Source organism: Pseudonaja textilis, chromosome Z (genome assembly GCF_049901715.1).
Source record: "Pseudonaja textilis isolate UNSWEBS1 chromosome Z, rPseTex1.2, whole genome shotgun sequence".
NCBI classification, from domain to species: domain Eukaryota; kingdom Metazoa; phylum Chordata; class Lepidosauria; order Squamata; family Elapidae; genus Pseudonaja; species Pseudonaja textilis.
Window position 1 is genome coordinate 128,192,855 of NC_142008.1, and position 21,879 is coordinate 128,214,733.

General features: G+C 42.0%; 1 protein-coding gene and 1 pseudogene across 12 annotated transcripts in view; both read left to right on the forward strand.

Moving 5' to 3' along the window:
- The window catches only part of BCKDK (branched chain keto acid dehydrogenase kinase), a 36,585-nt gene extending 29,058 nt beyond the window's left edge, over window positions 1–7,527 (forward strand). For 10 of the 11 annotated variants that reach the window (XM_087918255.1, XM_026721120.2, XM_087918251.1 and 7 more), the window contains 3 exons: window positions 2,538–2,627; window positions 5,394–5,555; window positions 6,449–7,527. In XM_087918255.1, coding sequence (XP_087774381.1) covers window positions 2,538–2,627; window positions 5,394–5,555; window positions 6,449–6,593 — 397 coding nt within the window. In that variant the 3' untranslated portion in view covers window positions 6,594–7,527. Of the gene's footprint in view, window positions 1–2,537; window positions 2,628–5,393; window positions 5,560–6,448 lie in introns of those variants that run through there. The other variant, XM_026721123.2, reaches the window with a different exon arrangement.
- An 8,404-nt stretch (window positions 7,528–15,931) lies between these two features.
- Window positions 15,932–21,729, forward strand: LOC113449975 (sulfotransferase 1C4-like; annotated as a pseudogene). The gene is made up of 5 exons (XR_015740236.1): window positions 15,932–15,936; window positions 17,198–17,376; window positions 18,510–18,604; window positions 19,656–19,834; window positions 21,501–21,729. The product of XR_015740236.1 is annotated as a sulfotransferase 1C4-like (transcript).
- Window positions 21,730–21,879: the final 150 nt, after the last annotated feature.

The following is a 21,879-nucleotide window of genomic DNA, read 5'->3' on the forward strand; positions in this document are numbered from 1 at the left end:
CAAGAAGGAGATTTTGTCCTAATTTGGTTTACTTGAGTGAGAGGGCAGCAATATCGAGAATGTAAGCAGGCATCTGTCAGGAACGGATACCATGAGGGAGAGTTGGCAGGGGAAATCCAACATATGAAGGTGGCACTCAAAGAGGGTGCTTAGTTGTTGAGATCAAACCAGGTCTAAATTCTGAATCATCCTGACAGGCAGTAAAGGTCAGGGCCACCAGTGAAATTCTAATTAAAGGAATGTATTACTAATCGTGTCTATGCACAGGAATCTACTCACTATCTTGGCTTTAGATTAGGGCTGGATTCAAGAGAGGTTGGACTAAGCCCTTTTGTGGCTACATAGGGATTCTAGGCTAATTTCTCTTTTGACTCCGCCCCAGCTTCTGCCACTCCTCCTACACATCCTTCCTGCTTGCTTGGTAGAACCATCATATGTTGGTTCCAGATCCTGGAATACTCTTAATACTACATTCAAGTGGTCCTAGACTTACAACCAGGGGTGGGATGCAATATTTTTAATACCTGTTCTGTGGGCGTGGCTAGGTGGGAGTGGCTATGTGGGCGTGGTCAGGTGACTGGGTGGGCATGGATTTTTTGCAGGCCCGCCCCCCCCATCGTGCTCTGTTTGTTTGTTTTTGCTTCCTGGGCCTCAGGGAAGCCTGGGTGAAGCAGTAAGACAGAGAGGTAGATCCCAGAACAGCTGATTGTCGGGACGAAAAAAAAGAAATACCTTAAGGAGTGACTGGGCGGGGGGAGAAAGCAGTCAGTGATGTCAGGCATGTGCACAATGTCATGCATGTGTGATAAGGACTGATTGGTTGGGGAGGGGAGGGGAGGGGTGGGCGGAGAGGGGAGGGGAGGGGTCAGCCAGGGGCACGATTTGCCGGTTCTCCGAACTGCGCAGAATCATAACAACCGGTTCTATAGAACCAGTCCAAACCAGCAGAATCCCACCCCTGCTTACGACTGGTTGTTTAACAACCATTCAAAATTATGAGTGTCTCGGAAAGCAAGGCACTTATGGACATTGAAAAATCCTGCACCATCCACCTTCCCATTTCAGGCAACCGGCTTGCATTTACAGCCAGTTAAAGGGTCCCACAGTCACATGACCATGATTTGCAAATTATTATTTTTTTTGGTCGGTTTTGGCATTTTTTTGTTGATGTGCAGGAGAATGGGTTTGTTTATTGACTGTGTGATTCGGATTTACAACCACATGTTTTTCCTAATGAATCTCCTAAAAAGAGTTGAAAAATCATGTCCACAAGCTTGCCTCGATGACCTAATAACTGAAATTCTGGTCCCCGTTGTAGTCATAAATTGAGGATCATTCCCAGACATATCTGTCTTTGAGGGAGGGAGTTGATTGCCACATCTTTTTTTCCTGTTCCCTACAGAATAAGATGATCAGCATTAGATATTGAAAGAAAATGAGATTTTGTGGCTTTGAACAAATGTCCATTTGATTTTCCTCAAAATTCGTTGATAGATAAGCTCTTTCTATTTTCTTGATATTTCTTAGAAGAGCTAGTTATAATATAGGAAGGAAGGAGACAGTTGACTTAGAGGAAATTTAGGGGCTCTGTCTTGACTGCAGAACTTTCATTGCAAAATTTGCAAAGAGCAATAGAGACACCAGCATTGGAACACTAAAGCATCAATAGTGCAGGCGGTCCTCGACTTACCGCCATTCATTTAAGTGACAGATCAAAAGGCACTGAAAAAGTGACTTAAGACCGTTGAAGTATACGCATGGTCATGTGGTCAAAATTCAGACACTTGGCAACCGGTTCGGATTTATGATGGTTGCAGTGTCCCAAGGTCCTGCAATCCCTTTTTGCGATTTTCTGGCAAGCAAAGTCCATGGGGAAGCCAGGTTCACTTAACAAATCATGTTACTAACTTAACAACTGCGGTGATTCATTTAATAACCGGCAAGAAAGGTCATAAAATAGGGCAAATGTTCACTTAACAACTACCTCGCTTAGCAACAGAAATGTTGGGCTCAATTGTGATCGTAAGTTGAGGATTACCTATAAAGTATTTTAAAAAGTGGTTAATTTTTTTCCCCCGTCTCAAAATCTGAGCAACTGAAAACATCTTGTCTCTATTGACTTTATGTATGTATGTATGTATGTATGTATGTATGAATGTATGTATGTATGTATATATATATATGTATATATATATATGTATGTATATATATATGTATATATATATATACATATATATATATATATATATGTATATATTCTGGATGGGGACAAAGCACCTTAGAAAAGATCAACATTGAAAGAAGTGACTTTCCAAGATAAAAGGTGGAAGGAAAAAACCAGTAGTAGGAAAAGAAAGAGATAGGGAAAAAAAGTTGTACGTTAGCATACTGGTTTGAAATAAACTATCACACCTTCTGAGCTTAATTTGTAAGCTTTTTTAAAAATCAAATTGTTAACTTCACTATGTCCAAATTCTTGCAATCAGCCGAAATGCTGTTTTAGTGGAATAATAGCTTCATGGCTTTGATTCTTTCAGAGCTACAATGGAATCTCATCTGGATACCCCATACAATGTGCCAGACATTATCATCACGATCGCCAACAATGATATTGACCTCATCATAAGGTACTTTGCGGCAATGTTTGCATATCTATATGCTACTAAAGCTCTCCTGTCTTGTCTGTGAGAAATTTTAACTGGGCAAAATAGTGCAGGGTAGGGCTAAGGCACCTGAAATGGGTTATCTTACAGATTGCATCCAAAATCTAGGACCCATAAATCCTGTCGAATTGAAATTTGGAAAATTGTATAAAACATTTTACCATAAAACATTTAATGTCATAATACAAAATGTCATAAGTCATTTCCTGTGGTCAGGTGTTGATGTTTGACTGTGCTGTTCAGTTCAACATGAGGTTCTTTGGAGACAAATACATGAATGAGAGAGGGGTCCTTGGTGCTCTCTGAGTTCGCTTGTTTCCTTGCAGACGTTTCATTACCCTAACTGGGTAGCATCATCAGTGCTAGTAAGGAGGGTTATTTGCTATCAGTTTATATTCTGGTGATTTGCCCTGTCTGTGTGGGTGGGATTGTTCTTAGAGATTCTTTGGTTGGGCTATTTCCTGGTGGCTCTACGGCAGTTTTTTTGATTGAGGTATTGCTTCCTTGATTGTTAGCGTGAAATTGACCTTGGAGTTAATCTGGGTTTTTTTTTTAATATAATCATTCCATCTTTCATCAAACAATATGTCATCTGGTCATCTTTGTGCAATAATCATCAAAATTTACAACAGTATACATTACTTTGATATTGACTTTCTAATCTTACAAACACGTTGTGTATAATAAAACTTTTCATTTCTCCCTCTTAACATGTCTACTAACAAAAATATAGTGATAATATTAAACATAGCAAGCTTAATAGTCATATCAATAACAATCATCATACGAGTTAATCTATGTTGAACTCTGTGCTATTAATGATGGGTAGGTGCTGGAGTCTTTTTCTATTGGGGGCTGGTCTCTTTTGCATAGTCTACAGATGATGTTAATATCTGTGTGTCTGTTGATGACTGAGTGCCACCTTTCTAGAAATCCCTTCGCATTTTGGGATTTGGTCTGTTCTAGGATTGTCATATTTTCCCAATTGAAACTATATTAAATTTGTCTATAGGTTGCAAAATTAAAGAATTTCCCTCCTGTCTATTGACTGCCACTGTTGTTGATGTTACCTATTTAGGGTAATGAAACATCTGCAAGAAAACAAGCAGGCTCAGAAAGCACCAAGGATCCCTCATTTCACCCCTGAGTACAAATATTCTCCTTCAATATTAGAATTTTTCCAATGAAGACAGTGCATTAGAAGCTCTGTCATTGTTGTAGACATTGAGGAATCTGGTGAGGAAACGGCAATCCCAACAGTTTATGGGTTGTGTAATCTCTACTAAAGGCTTAAGGCGGCAAGTGATGGTTGCGGTCTTGATGGGAACTTTGCTTTAGAGTAGGGGTATCCAACCTTGGCAACTTGAGGACTTGTGGACTTGGACTCCCAGAATTCCCAAGCCAGCATGATTGGCTGAAAAATTCTGGGAGTTGAAGTCCACAAGTCCTAAAGTTGCCAAGGGTAGACACCCCGGCCTTTGAGACCAGGTCTAATGATACTTGTGAATATTACCATATTGAGCCCTACTCTTGAGGTTGATTAGATGGATATCTCCATGATGGGAAGGAATACGGCAATGTATGTATTTATTTAGTAATGTTTTGCTTCATCTTTCTGTTTATTCTAATGCTCAGAGTGGTTTCTTAGAACAAAAATTACAGAGCACTTTTTTCCCTTTAATTAGATAAGTTAAATGGAACAAAGCGAGCAGAAACTAGATGAATCTTCTTAGTGAGGGCATTTCATGGTCTAGAAGCCACCGGAGAGAAGGCCTTGTGCCTCTGACCGAGAGGCATCTTCAGAATATCAAGACAGATTGCAACCAAGGGATGGGGAACTTCTGCTGAGCCACCAACTTCAGAGCCATCTGTGGGTAAATCCACTCCTCACCGCAGTTGTCATTTGGAAATCCAGTGACAACTGGGGATGAAGGAGCCTTCCCAAACTGCTCTTTCTGGGAGAATGCAACCCAAACAGATCCCATCTCAATTCCGGACTCCAGCTTTCTGCTTACCAATGGTGCCTCCATTTTGCCTGTATTTCATTTCAGCTTATTTTCTCTCCCCTGGCCCATTATCGAGCTGAGCAACAGGTGGTTTCCTCAGATTAGACAGTAGGCAATAGCAGAGCTGGGTATCACCACCTGATAGCATTCCACTCCCGAGATCCGAATGACTTCTCACACACCTCTAGATGTTAGCTTGGGACTTTATAAATCAATATCCAAAAAACAAATTGTCTTCTGAGCAGGTCCCAGCAGGAGGGACCAGAATTGCTGCAAATTTCTTCCTAGGTTGGATCCTATCAGATAGCAATAGCAATAGCACTTAGACTTACAAACCGCTTCACAATGCTTTACAGCCCTCTCTAAGTGGTTTACAGAGTCAGCATATTGCCCCCCTCCCCCCCCCCCCAACAATCTGGGTCCTCATTTTACCCACCTCAGAAGGATGGGCTAAGTCAACCTTGAGCTGATCAAGATTGAACTCCTGGCAGCTGGCTGAGTAAGCCTGCAATACTGCCTTCTAACCACTGCGCCACCACAAATGATCCAGAAAATACTATGGTGGGTATCAGTAGCTGTTGAAAAACCCAAGATGACCGGTGGAGTGGCACTTCCTCCATCTAGTCTTCTACTAAGAGGGTCTTCTGCCAAAACAACCCAAACGGTCTCATAAGTTTGCAATGTCAAGAATGGCTTCTTCTGCACGTCTCTCTTCCGTTGGCAGGATTTCAGACCGAGGAGGAGGAATCCCTCACGACCACGTTGACAAGGTCACCGATTACCACTTTACCACGGCCGAAGCAAGCAATCAGGATCCCCGCATGAACAGCCTCTTCGGGAACATGGTGGAGATGGGGAACAGTGCCCAGTCAGGCCCCATGCACGGGTGAGCACAGTGCTTAGACAGGAAGGGAGGTGCTTGGGATAATCCAGACATGGTAGGCCACCCCCACCCAAAAAAAAGGATTGCAAAATCAGATCTGGTCACCTGGTGACCCTCTTGATGATTGTCACGACTAATGACCTTAATTGCAGGACTCAATTACCACCTGTATAGTCATTGCTCTGTAATTTGGTTGCATTTGGGCTGGCGGGGTGCGGGGAGGATGGCTTTTCCTGAAGCGGTGACACCCCATGGAGGCTTCCCATCTCTTAATAGGAGGGGATGCAAGGCAACCTGATGCATAATGCTGCCAGTTTGCTGTGAATAAGCCATGTAGCATTTTATTGTCATTGCCCCTTGTGCAATGAAATTAAATTCCATCTACATAAGAAAACTATAAAAAGTAAAACACAAACCCACGTCCTTCACATTCTATGCAATTGAATTGAAAACCCCTGATATTGCATTAATATTGCACTATGCATTAGAATTCAATATAGTTACCGCTCTGAGATAGAAGCTGTTTTTCAGAAGCCTATTTGTCCTTGTTTTTATTATCCTGTACCGTCTGCCAGCCGGTAATAGTTCAAAAAAAGGGTTCCCAGGATGAGATGGATCTTTGAGAATATTTTGAACTTTCTTTAGGCAGCAAGAGCTATAACGCTCTTCCAAAGAGGGGAGAGGGCAACCAATGATCCTCTGGGCAATAATGTTAACCCTCTGGAGTGCTGTCCTGTCTGCCCCCTGTGCAATTGGCAAACCGTACACGTAGAATTTCTCAGAGGCTTCTGTCTCCTCCAAAAGCTGCCCCTCCAAGAGAGGACCCTGCTACTGACGGCTCTTGCAGCTGCGGAGAGTTTGAAACCTGCCACCCCTTTTGATTCTCTCTTCCACAGGTTTGGATTTGGCTTGCCAACTTCCCGGGCTTATGCTGAATATCTGGGTGGTTCCTTGACCCTCCAGTCCCTGCAGGGCATTGGCACAGATGTCTACCTCCGTCTCAAGCACATTGATGGCAAAGAGGAAAGTTTCCGCATTTAGAACAGCCCCCGCGATGAGACGGACCCCTTCCTTGCTTCCGGAGAAAGCTTTTAATACTCACACCAAACCCACCTTGGCATGGATTCGATCATCGTTCTTCTCATCTGGATTCCCAAGCATCTGCTGTGCTCTCCCCTTCACAAAGCATTTTGATCCTTTTGGACACTCGATGTGGTGAGAAAGGAACAGAGCGCTTCCTCTCTTGTGCGATTGCTGTTCAGAACATTGCTTCTTGATGCATCTTCTGGTCCTGCATTGGTGCATCTTCAGTGGCCCTTGGATTGGCCTCTTGAACCCAAAGCATATCTCTCCCGTTCCCACATGGAAATACTCGAGGCCACCAAGAGCATCCGTGCAAAGCGGTGTAGTTTCTCCATCATCTTCTTGCACACTGCCAATCCCACCTGTGGCCTTGTCCCAACCTCTACCAGTTGACTTCTGATACATTTGAAGATGCATGACAAAAGGAGGTTTCCTTTGTCACGTGTCGCGTGCAGATCCCACTGACTCTGATGACAGGATGGGGCATCTGAAAAGTTCTCTGTTGCTGCCATCTAAGATTCGGAGGTGGATTTCCTTCTTGGGAATTAGAATCTACCTGTCCGTCGGCAAAAGAGAATTTTCAGGGTGCACAACAGTGAAAGATGATGGTCTAGAGGGAAAAGAAAATACCACATGGCCCCTTTTGCAATCTCAGCTATAGATTCCATAACATTCTGCCTCTTCCCAAGGCAACGTATTTTATTGGCATCTTTCTTCTCTGTCTTACGGATATTCTCCTCTCTTACGGATATCATTCAGCTGACTTTTAAATCTAAAATAAAAGTTTGTTGTCCGCTCTTCCTCCTTTCCTTTCCATTAGAGGGTGGAGATTCGAAATGAAAAACCATGATTTCCTGTTACAATACTTAAATAAAATGTGCACACTCAAAAATCCAGCATGTCTTCTTTCCTTGAGGGATACGTGTAGCAATCATTGTGTACATTTTGGAAGTTGAAATCTCTATGGACGTGTCTGTTATTTATTAGAACTTATGTTTTATTGTTCATGGGGATGATAAATGAAACAGAGGCTTTCCAGAGGACATAGCTCACCTTCGGGACTCATATACACAGATATGGCCTGCATTTCCATAGAACCTGCTATGACATAACTAACCGTGTTACTATAGGTAGTTCTTAATTTAAAACCACAATTGGGACCAGAATTCTGTTGCTAAGCAAGGAGGTTGTTTAAGCGAGCTACAACCAATGTTATGATTTTATTGTTAAGTGAATCACTACGGTTGTTAAGTGAACCATGCTGTCATTAAGTGAATGCAGCTTCCATCATTGACTTTGCTTGTCAGTCGCAAAAGTCGCAAATAGCGATCACATGACCCCAGGATGCTGCAATTCTGTTAAATGCACATTGGCTGTCAAGCACTCAAATTTTGATTACATGAGTATGAGGGTTCTATGACGGTCATGGGTGAGGACCAATCGTAAGTCATTTTTTTTCAGGGCCTTTGTAACTTTGAGTTGTTGCTAAATGGATGATTGAAAGTCAAGGACACCCTGTAGTTAAGCTGGGCATATCAGAAGTCGACACTTGATGCGCATGTTCAGTCAACCACAGAAGTAGAGAAGCCAGCTTGGTGCAACGGTTAAAGGCACCAGGCTAGAAACCAGGAAACTGATTTCTAGTCCTAGTTTAGGCACAAAAACAGCTGGGGCATTTTGAGCCAGTTATTCTCTCTCAACCTTGGGAAGAAAGTGGCAGTGACCAACCACATACACAAGGAAACTGTAGGGACTTCTCCAAGCAGTTGCCAGAAATATTTGAACTCTCTCTCTCTCTCTCTCTCCCTCTCTCCCTCTCTCTCTCTCTCTCTCTCCCTCTCTCCCCCCCACCTCTCTCTCTCTCTCTCACACACACACACACACACGGGGGCGAGGCGGGAGCAATGAAAACAAATTATTTCTCTGACATTATGTATAATCTCAGTATTGTTTATAGGAGCAATACTTTCTTTAGCATTATTTTAAAAAGAGAGAGAGCCTGAAATTGGTATGCGTGAACAGGAAAGCAAACAGGAGGACCAAGGGAGGAATTGCCTATTTACCTATTTATTTATTTATTTATTTATGTGGCCATTTGACATGGGTACTTTCCTGGAGAAGTTGGGTTCTTAGTACTTTCTTGCAGATGTTTCATTACCAAACTAAATAGCATCATCCGTGTTTCTCTTCTTGCTGGAGAAAAGGGCAAAAGAAGTCCTTTCTTCTCTGAGATTCCTCAGAGTGGGTAGAGATTTTGTTCTTCAGATAAATATTTAACAAGGAGATATCCACACTTGAATATGAATAGCTTTATTCTTTCGCTGACAGGGCCAAACTAGTGTATCTTAATAAAAGCAGCTGTTTCCACATAGTAGCCTGCTACTGTCCCTAATGTTTCCTAATATAAGCACTCCTCTCAAATACCCCATGACTCAAAACTAACCTAGTCACTGTAAAGAGTACCAGATTCTGCACAGGGAGATTACCATTCATACCAGCAAAATGAGATCTCCAAGGAGAATAGGGCACATAGGCAGAGCAAAAGGCCGGTGAATGCCCACAAAACATCCACTGGAAGTAGAACAGATTTCCCCAACCTTTTGGGATTTACAGACCAGTGGAGGTGGGGGGGTAGGGAGAGGGGAAGGTTCGCACGAGTGGCAGGCAAGCACACGTGCTCAGTTCCATTTGCGTGAATGGCAGGCATATGTGTTTGCTGCTCACGCTAGCGGAGATACATGTGCGTTCGCCCGCCCCTTCTTCAGCCCGGTTCCCAACGGCTTAAGGCCCGGGTAGTGTGCCACGGCCTGGAAGTTGGAGACCCCTGAAGTGGAAGATAAAAAAGCCAAATTTGGTCTAGCAGTTAAAGCGCCAGGCTAGAAAACAGGAGATTGTGAGTTCAAGTCCCGCCTTAGTCATGAAAGACAACTGAGCGGCTCTGGGCCCAACCTACCTCATGAGGTTCCTGTTGTGAGGAAAATAGGAGAAGGCAGATTGTGTTGGATATATTCATCATCTTGAGTCATTTGTAAAAATAAGGCAGGGTACAAATAAAAAAAACGAGCAGGACTATTCTGAGCAACTGGTTGAAAAATCTAGACGGAAGGGGAACCCTAATAAGATCCTAACCTAAAGCAAGAAACTAAATCTGTAGTCATTAAGTGAATGCAATGGTCATTAAGTCAACTCATTCTGCAGTGGGTAGTTTTTGCCAGAAACCAGAAATAAAAATTGCTGTTATGTAACTGTGGGATGCTGCAAACAGTCATGAATGTGGGCCAGGTGCCAAGTACACATGACTGGGGTGGGTGGGTGTTTGAGGCAGTCACCAAAACTTCAAATACAGTTATAATTAAATTTTGGTTACTAAGCAACTGTTATAAGTCAAGAACAGAAGTATTCAGCAGGTTCTGACCAGTTCTGGAGAATCGGTAGCAGAAATTTTGAGTAGTTCAGAGAACCGGTGGTAACCTTTCCCCAGGAGTGCGGAGGGAATGGAAATTTTACAGTATCCTTCCTCTGCCACGCCCATCAAGCCATGTCATGCCCACCAAGCCACGCCCACAGAACCGGTAGTAACATTTTTTGAATCCCACCACTGGTCAAGGACTACCTAATGTACATAGTTATTTTTTTTAAAAAAACTAGACATATGCCGAGGCAGGGTTTACCTTTCTAAGGTAAACATAGCCTGCAGCTGAAACGAGAGACTCCATTTCAGGTTGGCTCTTGCAGGTGTTCCCACTCTTTGTCAACTCTCTTAATGCTTTCCAACCTCTTAGTGATACTTGCAAAACAAGATATTTTTCTTTCAGAACAAGGTTTTTGTCCTGGCAGAGGTATACATTCGTACATTCCCATGAAAAGATCTATAATGGCTGTTCCAGCTTTCTCCTTCAGCCATGCCCTGACTTATCAGAACTAAGACATTGTACAAAAATCCCTGTTGCTTTACACATCAATTAATACCTTACAAGCTCAAGTTGGGTTTGATAATACTGAGCCTATTTTCTTACAAGTCTGTTTTCCCACATGGTATAGTCATACCACAGAAACCTAAGCCAGATCTTATAACATCACCTATAAAAGTGAACATTCTCTCACAATGTACAGGTAGTCCTCGCCTTACAATCACCATGGAGCCCAAAATTTCTGTTACTAAGTGAGATAATTGTTAAATAAATTTTGCCCTAATTTACAGCCTTTCTTGCTACAGTTATTAAGTGAATCACTGCAGTTGTTAAATTAGTAATATGGTTGTTAAGTGAATCTGGCTTCCTCGTTGACTTTGCTTGTCGGAAGATCACAAAAAATGATCAGATGATCCCAAGACACTACAATCGTCATAAATATGAACCAGTTGCCAAGCATACAAATTTTAATCACGTGACCATGGGGATGCTGCAACGGTCATAAATATGAAAAACAGTCATAAATTGCTTTTTTCAGCACCATCATAACTACAAACTGTCACTAAATGAACTGTTATAAGTTGAGGACTACCTGTATTTCTCTCTCAGCCTAAGCCACCTCACAGGGTTGTTGTGGGGAAAATAGGAGAAAGAAGTATTAGCTATGTTCGCTGCCTTGAGATATTTATGAAAATAATAAAAGCAGAGAAATAAAGAAATAAAATAAATCTCAGTTTGCCGTAAAAACATGGCTTATAGACTGCACTTTTTCCAAAAGTCTATTGAGATAATCATTACCATTTCACTGATCAAACAGTTAAAACAAATGAACTTTGGAACCAGATACTGGCTCCTTTAAGAAGGTGCTTGGATGCTGAAAATGCAATTGCCCTATGCTGATAACAATCCAATTACTTACACCCAGTTGGGCAACATTATTTTGCAGAAGCAGCACCCGAGCAGGTTCCGATTTCAAGTGATCTTGTTCTGCTTGACTGTATAGAAGGCCAGGTAAGTCCAAATCTTCAGGCTTTATTTTAACTGAAGAGACACACTTTTGCAAGCTGAATTGAAGAAGCTTTTTGGATGAGAAGCAAAAAATGTTTTCAAAAACTCAAGGAAACCCAGTTGCCCTTTGAAAAAAAAAAACACTTTTGGGACATCCATGAGTTGGATGATAAGAGAATCTCCATAGGTACTGAGCTGCATTGCAGAAGAGATGGTAGGGTTTTTCTCTGTTGCTTCATATTGAGTTGGGATAACGGTCAACCAAAGTTGAAGTAGGTAAGATGCAATGAAATGTACTGAGAGGAAACTTCACAATACCCTAAGGCAGGGGTCCCCAACCACCGGGCCGCGGACCGGTCCCGGTCCGTGGAACATGTCCTACCGGGCCGCCGGTTTGCTGGGCACCGCCATCTGGTTTGATGAGAAAGTGCTTCCGGGTGAGCTTTTCCAGTTGGAAAGCGGCATTTGGGTCCTGAAGGAATCCTCGTGCCTTAGTTTCATCGAAGCGGGGAGGGCTTCAAACGAAACTAAGGCACGAGGATTCTTTCAGCACCCAAGGCAAGGCAAGCTGAGCGACTGTCCTGAAGCCGTCCTGAAGCGAAGCCCATCAACAAAGGTACAAAGGAGGCATTGAAGGTGGCGGGGAGAAGCGGGGGACAGCTGGCTGGCCAGTCGCTCGGCTCGCCTTGCCTTGTCATGTGTGCTGATGCCGGTACTGGGCCGCGGATCATTTTGTGATGCCGGTACCGGGCCATGGCACAAAAAAGGTTGGGGGCCACTGCCCTAAGGGACCTGAAGGACTAAAGGTGAATGATAGCAGTATTCCAGTATTTGAGGGGCTGCCATAAAGGTGAGGGGGTGAACTTATTTTCCAAAGCACCAGAAGGCAAGACAAGAAACAGTAGATGGAAACTAACCAAGGAGAGAAGCAACTTGAAATTAAAGAGGAATTTCCTAACAGTGAGGACAATTAGCCAGTGTAAGAGCTTGTCTTTGGAAGTTGAAGGGGCTTCACCACTGGAGGTGCTAAAATGCTAAACCAACTCTGAATGATGCAATAATACATTAGTGCAATGATATGTTGCTGGTTCTGGGGAATATGATTTGCTCCAACAGGAGTCGAGGTTGATCCTGGATTCAAAATGTGCCTTTTCTTGGATGTTTGGAAATTCCAGTAGAACAAGGGACAGATTCGGTTCATAGGCGTGCCTAATAAAAAATATGTTAGCTGAAAAGGTGCAACCAAGCACTTTCTTAGTTTTGATTGATTGATTTTGCAACATTAGACTAACACAGCTCTCCTAAATTGTGACAGAAAAACAGTTAACAGTTGCACTAAAACATACCCAACTAAATTGAAATTGCTAATAAATGCAATGTAATAGGCAGGGAGCGGGATTTTCTAGACTTCTAAAGCAATAATTATTTATTCACAAAGGTGAGTCAATAACAAGGTGTGTTTGAGTTAAAAACAGAAACAAAAGTAGAAATATGCATATATACATATGAGATTAAAATGTACATGGATATCTTGAAAGTTATTGACTTTGGGAGACTGAACATTTCCCAATAGGGAGGAGAAAGAATTTAGAATTAGAATTAGAATACTGGCTGAATATGATTAGACACACAAGGAATTTTGTCTCCGTTGCAGAAGCTCTCTGCATATGCAAAACAACAGGATAATAATAATCATAGTAACACCAATAAGTGGGGACAATAAAGAAGATAAAAAGGATAATAATGATACTACAGTCAGATAACATAGGTAAATATTTGAGCTTTGAGATTCAGACTTTTGTTTAATGTCTTGAGAAACTTTCAAAGCACTAAGAAGACTTTTTTTCACGTTAAACATGTGATGTAGCTAGTGTGTGTAAGGAAAATTATTTGAAAGCACATTCAATTTGCAAATTATCTGAAAGTTATTTGCAAGCAATGTTTCTGAGCCTAAAAGGCATTTACAATTGAGTCCAGAATTTCTGTTGTTAAGTGAGACATTTGTCAAGTGAGTTTTACCCCATTTTATGACTTTTCTTGCCACAGTTGTTAAGTGAGTCACTGTAGTTCATTAGGTAGTAATCTGGTTGTTAAATGAGTCTGGCTTCCCCATTGACTTTGCTTGTCAGGAGGTTGTAAAAGGGGATCTTGTGACGTCGGGACACAGAAAAAGTAATAAATATGAACCAGTTGCTAAGCATTTGAGTTTTGGTCACATAATCGTGGGGATGCTACAAAAGTTGTAACTATGAAAAATGGTCATGTCATTTTTTAAGTGCCATTACAGTCACTAAGTGAACTATTGTAAGTCAAGGACTATCTGTAATTAATTTTAAAATCAAATCAAGGGCACTTCCATCCCCTAAGGCAGTGGTAGAATAGAACAGAATAGAACAGAACAGAACAGAACAGAACAGAACAGAACAGAACAGAACAGAACAGAACAGAATAGAATAGAATAGAATAGAATAGAATAGAATCCTTTATTGGCCAAGTGTGATTGGACACATAAGGAATCTGTCTTGGTGTAAATACTCTCAGTATATATAAAAGATACATTCGTCAGGAGTCTAGAATCATAAGGCACAGCACTTAATGATAGTCATAGGGTACAATAAGCAAGCAATCATACTAGGAAACAGTCAATATAAATCGTAAGTATATAAGCGACAAAGTTACAGTCCTACAATCACAAGTGGGAGGGGATGGGTAATAAGGAGTGATGAGAAGATTAACAGTAATAGTAGAGTACACTTTGTAAATAGTTGAACAACGTTGAGGGAATTATTTGTTTAGCAGAGTGATGGCTTTTGGGAAAAAACTGTTCTTGTGTCTAGTTGTTCTGGTGTGCAATGCTCTATAGCATCGTTTTGAGGGAAGGAGTTGAAACAGTTTATGTCTGGGATGTGAGGGGTCTATAAATATTTTCACAGGCCTCTTTTTGACTCATGCAGTATACAGGTCCTCGACTGAAGGCAGGTGGTAGTAATTGTTTTTTCTGTAGTCCTAACTACTCTCTGAAGTCTGTGCCTGTCCTATTGGGTGGCAAACCTTTTCGGCAGTGAGTGCCAAAATGGGAGTGTACACACCTGAAACCAGAAGAGCAGTCCCTGGTGTGCCATGCAGAAGTGCCAGAAACAGAAAGCTCAGTATGCATGCTGGCCACCTGATCTTCTGGTTTCTAATGTATATGCACATGTGAAGACCAGTTGGCTCTTCCAGTTTCCGGTGTTCCCGCGTGTGCCAAGACCAGCTGGCAGGCAGGCATATGCATGCCAAAACCCAGAAGAGCAACGGGTGATGGCTGATGTGCCTGGAGAGATGGCCGTGGGTGCCACTTCTAGCACGTGTGCCATAGGTTTGCCATCACGGCCCTAAGGTTTAAACCACCTAAAAGCAGGCTAAAAATGGCACATTATCATGTTCATTTTGCCAATCTTGCAAGGTTGAGAGAACCAGGGGTGGGATTCAAATTTTTTAACAACCAGTTCTGTGGGCATGGCTTAGGTGGTGGGTGTGACTTGGTGGTCATGTGACTGGATGGACATGGGTTAGTTGTCATGTTATTGGCTGGGCATGGCCAACTAAACATCACTCACATGGAGGCACGCATCTCCTCGCCTGGCCTCTCATGACTGTAGGGATGCTGCAATAGTCGTAAGTGTGAAAAATGGTCATGTCACTTTTTTCAGTGCCATTGGAACTTTGAATGGTCACTCCACACAAGCAAGGCATCAGCAAAGGAGAGAAAAAAACTCCAGAGAAGTTCCTGAGACAGGAAGTCTAGTCCTGCCAAGAAAGTAATAAGGGTTAACAGAGAGGCAGTTTTTGTAAGCAACACAGAATGTTTCCTTCCTGCCTTCCTTACAGGATTAGGCCAGTAATTTCTTCTAACAACCAGTTCTCCAAACTGCTTAGAATGTTAATAACCAGTTCTAGCAAATATGTGCGAACTAGTAGAATCCCACCCCTGGAGAGAACCCAGAGGACGCTACAAGCAGTCCTCGCTTAATGACTGTGCTGACTTTAGCAATCATTCAAAATTACAACACTGCTGAAAAAAGTAACTTTATGGCCAGTCTTGCGTATGACCATCACTGCTGCATCACGGAGTTACATGTTCACTATTTGTGCACAGCTGGTTTCCGACAAGCAGAATCCATGGAGAAGCACACAATACATGACAATTGCAGATGTTGAGTGAGGATTACCAATATAAGAATCCAAAGAGAATCCAGCATCTGGCTGCAGAGATGGAGATCTTGGGACTGGACTCTAAGCTTCCTTCAGACATCCTTCCACACTTACCTCCCAAATCCCTTTCCCCTCAGTTCCCCCTCTTCTTCCAAAATCACTGGGAGTAAGAACTTGTGCCCCATGCCGTGAGGGACAGTTCTAGCAGCCAATCATTTTATTTTAAAAGGAAATGAAAAAGAGATTAGGTAAAATGGTTACCACATTCATTTTATAGACAGACCACAATATCCCGAATTTAAGACAATTTGCCCCCAAAGGGATGGTTAGTCAGAAAAATTGTTCTAATACAAAGCACCTGAGTGTCATGTAGTTTTGAAACCTTGGCTAGCATCATAACTCTGAACTGCATAAAACTGGCTACCCTGAAACTTTGCAAACATTTGTTACCCTAAATTTATCCATTTACATAAAATCCACTACATAATTACATAAATTATAAATAATCTGGGCTGAGTTGAATTTAGTGGACTTTGTCCACTAAATAGAGATGATTACTACATGCAAAGAAAGATTTTCCCCCTTAGATCTGCAATCCATTAAACAGAAGTCTGTTAAATCAAAATTTTTACTAGTAATTTCCCCAATAACACCAAATCATACAGGGATCTTAGAAGTGTTCTTGTCCAGCACCCCGTTTATGAAGGATTCATTAGAGAATGTTTGAAGATCTCCAGGAATCCCCACCCCCCACCCCAGGTTTTTCTTCCTGTCTTGTCCATTTGTTAGCTAACATCCATGGAGCAAGGAAGAGTTCTCACATCAGAGACCTGCCTTGCACTAGGTGAGGTGGAAGGGATTCCCTTACACAAAAGCACTTGTAATGAATGGGACCGGATCCGAAGCCAAGCCAAATGATATACTTCTTTGTACTTACCCCAAATCAGATAAGAATCTAGGGGCAAAGTCATGTCTAGTTTGCGGGTATATAGCACCCCCCCCCCACAAGGTATCTATAGAGGAAAATATACTCCTCATGGCTTTGGACAGATCCCATTATTGATGCAGTATAATTCTGCTGGGTTTTCCAAGAGAGCCTGGGACAGCCATTAGATTGTGCAAGAATGATCTTGCATTGTCAGAAAAAATTTATTCTGGTTTGGTGATCCTTTGCAAAATCCAATTAACCAGCCTTTCCTAGCTACTATGCAAGCTGAAATTGTTCTTGTGATGCTTTCCTAAATCTTTCTGAGGGGGATGAAAGAGAAGGTTTCCTGAGTTGCAGAATTCCTTTCCCCATGTGGGGGCTGGCAGAAGTGACAGCAAACCTGCAAATTATGAAAAGTTCGTAATTGCAGACTTCAGCCTGTTTTGAGGGCCTTCGGGCATAGTAGATCGCTTATGCATAGCACAGAATAAATGAATGTTGATCTCTCGCTCTCTCCATAGGTACCATTTGGATACAAGAGATAGTGGATATGATCCAGCTTTTTCACCTCAGTTCATTTACCGGGCAAGAAATCCCAAAGATTGCCTGGTGTCCTGTTTCCATTTCCAAAGAATGAACAAAATGTTACCCTATTCTGGAACATGGGAGGGATATTTGAAGATTTTCATGGCAGGCAAGGGTAAGCCAAGCACCCCTTTCTCATTTTTTGAAAGGACCAAGGAGGTAGGGAATTTCAGTAAGGTAAAGGGCAGATTCCATGTGGGAAATATTTATTAGGCATACCATTAGTAAGGTTTACATTACAATAAAGTAAATTGCACTTGAAGTGGAAAATCTGTATCTGCAGTGAAGGCAGGTTGATGATTGTAGAAGCAGGTACAGGGTCCTTAGTGTTCTCTGAGCTTGGTTGCTCTCTTGGAGAAGTTTCATTACCCAACTAGGTAATCTCATCAGCGCTAGAAGGGGGTAGGATTTGCAAATTCCTTTTTATCCAGTTGGATAATGAAACATTTGCAAGAAAACAGCCAAGTACAGAGAGCAACAAAGGCCCAGTTCAACCCTGAGCTACAAATATTCTCTTTTAAAAGCAGTTGCCTAGGTGAGCTCAGCTCTGTTGGATCCATTCTAGTAGTGGTTAAATAGACATCAACCTGGGATGCTTTAATCTGGATTCTTTCAATTAGAAGTGAATTGGACGTGTGTGTGTGTGTGTGTGTGTGTGTGTGTGTGTGTGTGTGAGAGAGAGAGAGAGAGAGAGAGAGAGAGAGATTTTGAGTCTTTTTTTAAAAATTCCTGGAAACTGCCTACGTAAGTCCCTCGAGATTTCTTGGCAAGATTTTGGAAGAGATTTACCATTGCCTATTTTCCATGGCTGAGAGGGAGGGGCTGGCCCACATTCACCCAGCTGGCTTTATGTCCAAAGCAAGACTGGAACTTACAGGCTCCTGATGATTGGTGCAAAGTCACCCAGATGACATTTCATGCCTAAAGTGGGACTAGAAGTCACTGTCTCCCAGTTTCTAGCTGCTGCCTTAAGCATTACACCAAATTGACTTTTAAATTAGGCTTAAGGAGTTTAAAATGGCTCCTTCCAATTCTGAGTCTGTGATGATGAGAAATGCAGTGGACCACAAGCATGTAATTTCCACCTTTCCTATGGTGAATGTCAACAGAATTGGGGGCCAAGTTTTCAGAGTCTGAGTGGAAAAGAGCAGCCCCCCCCCAACATTTAAGAATAATGTTGTGTGTCTCATTGGGATCTTCACCCTGAATGTGATAGCTTCCTGCCTTTCTGTGTTCTATATCTTCCAGTGGCTTAGGGCTCTTGGCACAGTCACGTAAAGGATTGGTGGGAAGCAAAAGATACTTACCATGTCCTGTATCTCTTTTATGAAGTCATTAAAAAAGTGAGTTCTGGAAGAAAAGTCTGAATGGAAATAGGGCTGGAAAATAAGTCCCCCCCTCCTTTCCTGCAGGGATGAGGTGAGATGAAAAATTGCACATTTTTATGCAATCCAATGAAAAATGGGGACCTTAAAAATAAAAGTTTTTTTCCTCTTTATGGGATCCTAGATTTTTTTTTTTAAGGGTAACAAAGATCTCCCCTTTTGGAAACAGTGCCCACTTACTTGGAAAATGTTATGAAAACAAAGTGGGTGTTAGAGAGCTTGAGTTAAAGTCTGTGCTGCCATGGCATTCTTTCAGTCTACTTTTAAAGTAAGTAGGTTGTAGCCTTGAAGATTTTGCACTGTTTTCTTCTTCTTAACGTTTTTCCTGCAAATGCTGGCCTTGGGTTTTTTTTTTTTTTAGATAAATGAGTGTTATATTTTTGGTTGGGACAGGAATTGATCAATTGGCTTTTCACCTGAGCCTGATGTAATGGACTGAGAGGGAATGGCTGGCCCAAAGTCACCCCATCAGTTTTCATGCCTAAGGTGAGACTAGAACTCTCAATTTCCTAGTGATTGGCTCAAAGTCACCCAACCAGCTTTGATGCCTAAGGCAGGACTAGAACTCACAACCCTCTGGATTCTAGCTTGGTGTCTTAACCACTAGACCAAACTTTGCAATTTGCCTATTGTGACTTGTCTTTTTTATAGCATGAAGATGGGTTGTTAGCGGGTTGTCAACGTGTATGTTTCTCTTGGACAGCCAGGAGATAGCACTGTTGCAAAACGATGGTGGTCAAGTCACCACGGCACACCTTGAATCAGTTTGAGGGGCTTGGTGGTTGGCGCCTTCAGCCACCCAATTTTCCAAGCAGCCTATATGGTGTGATAGCCTTACAGGGATGGTCGGTGACTGGAAGAACCATTTCACAGTGGCTCAAAATGAATGGTTTGATGAGGACTACTGAAAGAAAAAAATGTCGGATATTGACTTGACTTTCATTATGGAACGCTAAGAATCAGTTCTTTTCTGTTTCTCTTTTATCCATCTCTGCTCCATGTCACACAGGACCCAAAGTGTGAAATCCAGAAGGTAACACAATTTATAGGGAAGCAATTAGACGCTACAACCCTAGACAAGATTGTGCGTCATACCTCCTTCGAAGTCATGAAGCACAACCCCAGGATCAACCGAGCGAATGTACCCATCCGTCATGGACCAATCCATTTTTCCATTTATGCGAAAAGGTACACTTTCTCCCAACCCAGTGGTGCGATTCAAATTTTTTTACTACCGGTTCTTTGGTTGTGGCTTGGTGGGCGTGACAGGGAAAGGATACTGCAAAATCCCTATTCCCTCCACATCCCACTAACCTGATTTCCAACTCCATTCTCCTGTGCAGGGCAACAAAAGAAGACCCAGCCAATTAGCTGGGACTCGGGAGGCAGAGAAGAGATGGGGGCAGGGCCACTCAAAATTTCTGCTACCGATTCTCCAGAACTGGTCAGAACCTGCTGAATACCACCTCTGTCCAACCCCAGTCAAGTCACTAGAAGTGAACTCTCTTTAGGTATCCTGCATTGCAAAAATCCTAGAGGAATCCTAGAGAAATACAGGTTTTCTTTGTTTGGGACATGTGTGTAAGGAACTGGAGTGTTCCTCCATGATGACTTATTAGGATCCAAAATTACAGGTCATTAACACAGGCCTAGGCATTCAGGAAATCAAAAAATGAAATTATTAAGAGCCAATCAATAAAATGTACAGGTGATCCTTGACGTATAATCACAACTGAAACCAAAAATTCAGTTGTTAAGCAATGTGATTATTAAATTAACGACACCCGATTTTACAAACTTTTTTTTTTTTGCTACACTTGTTAAGCAAATCACTGCAGTTAAGTGAATTGTGCGGCCTTGAAATGACTTTCCCTACGGACTTCACTTGCCAGAAGCCAGTGAGGAAGGTCATAAATGGTGACTACATGACTCCAGGATGCTGCAACTATTGTAAATATATGCCGGATGCCAGGTGACTGAGTTCTGATCACATGAATGTGGGGATGCTGCATCAGTTATATATGCAAGGAAGGATGCCTCATAAGTCACATTTTGCAATGCTGTCCTAACTTCGAATGGTCAATAAGTGAATGGTGATATATTAAGGACTACTGTAATGTTTTTCAAAAGGCTGAATTTGCAAAGGCTTCTAATTAGGATAAAGGTAGTCTTCAACTTACAACAGTTCATTGTTGACTGTTCAAAGTTAAAACATCACTGAAAAATGTGACTTATGACCGTTTTTCACAGTTACGGCTTTTGCAGCACTCCCATGATCATGTGATCAAAATTCAGATGCTTTGCACACAAAGCATCTGAATTTTTTTTTTCTGTGTCCCAAGGTCATGAGATCCCCTTTTGCGACATTCTGATAAGCAAAGCCAATGAGGAAACCAGATTCACTTAACAACTGTGTTACTAATAGATAACAATCAGAGTTGAAAGGGACCTTATAGCTCATCTAGTCCAACCCCCCGCCCAAGCGGGAGACCTTACACCATTTCTGACAGATGGGAGTCCAATCTCTTCTTGAAAGTCTCAAGTGATGGCGCTCCCACAACTTCCAAGGGCAAGCTATGAACTATGATGATTCACTTAACAACTGTGGCAAGAAAGGTTGTAAAATGGAATATAACAAATGTCTCACTTAACAACAGAAATTTTGGGCTCAATTGTGATTGTAAGTAGAGGACTACCTGTATTCTTACTGCAAGTATCTCTTGATGATAATTGCAGTATTATACGTTCAGAGGAAATTAATGTCCAGTGCTGCTTTTTTGACTACCTCTAAGGCTCTTGTAGAAAGCAGCACTTAAAATTTCTAAGCAGACTGTATGGTATGATTGCTTTACAGGGACCATCGGTGACTGGAAGAAACACTTCACAGTGGCTCAAAATGAGTGGTTTGATGAAGACTACCTGAAAAAAATGTCGGCTTTCACTATGGAACTCCAAGGACCCTTCTGATTTTCATTTCACTTGTTTTCCTGCTATCAGAGTCTTCCATGGTTCTCCTCCTTCAGTCCCCACAGTGCTAGAAGTCTGGCTGATTAATTGTAACTTAAGCCATGCTTTCAGGAGCCTCGCTTGTTCTAGTTCTCTAGATCCTATATTTTGTTAAACCATTTAAAAAACAATGACTTTTAAGTTGGAATTTCTGATCATTTGGGGACTTAAAAAAATACACCGACTGCTTCAACTGATTTTGATTAGTTTCATTCTAAATAAGGGCA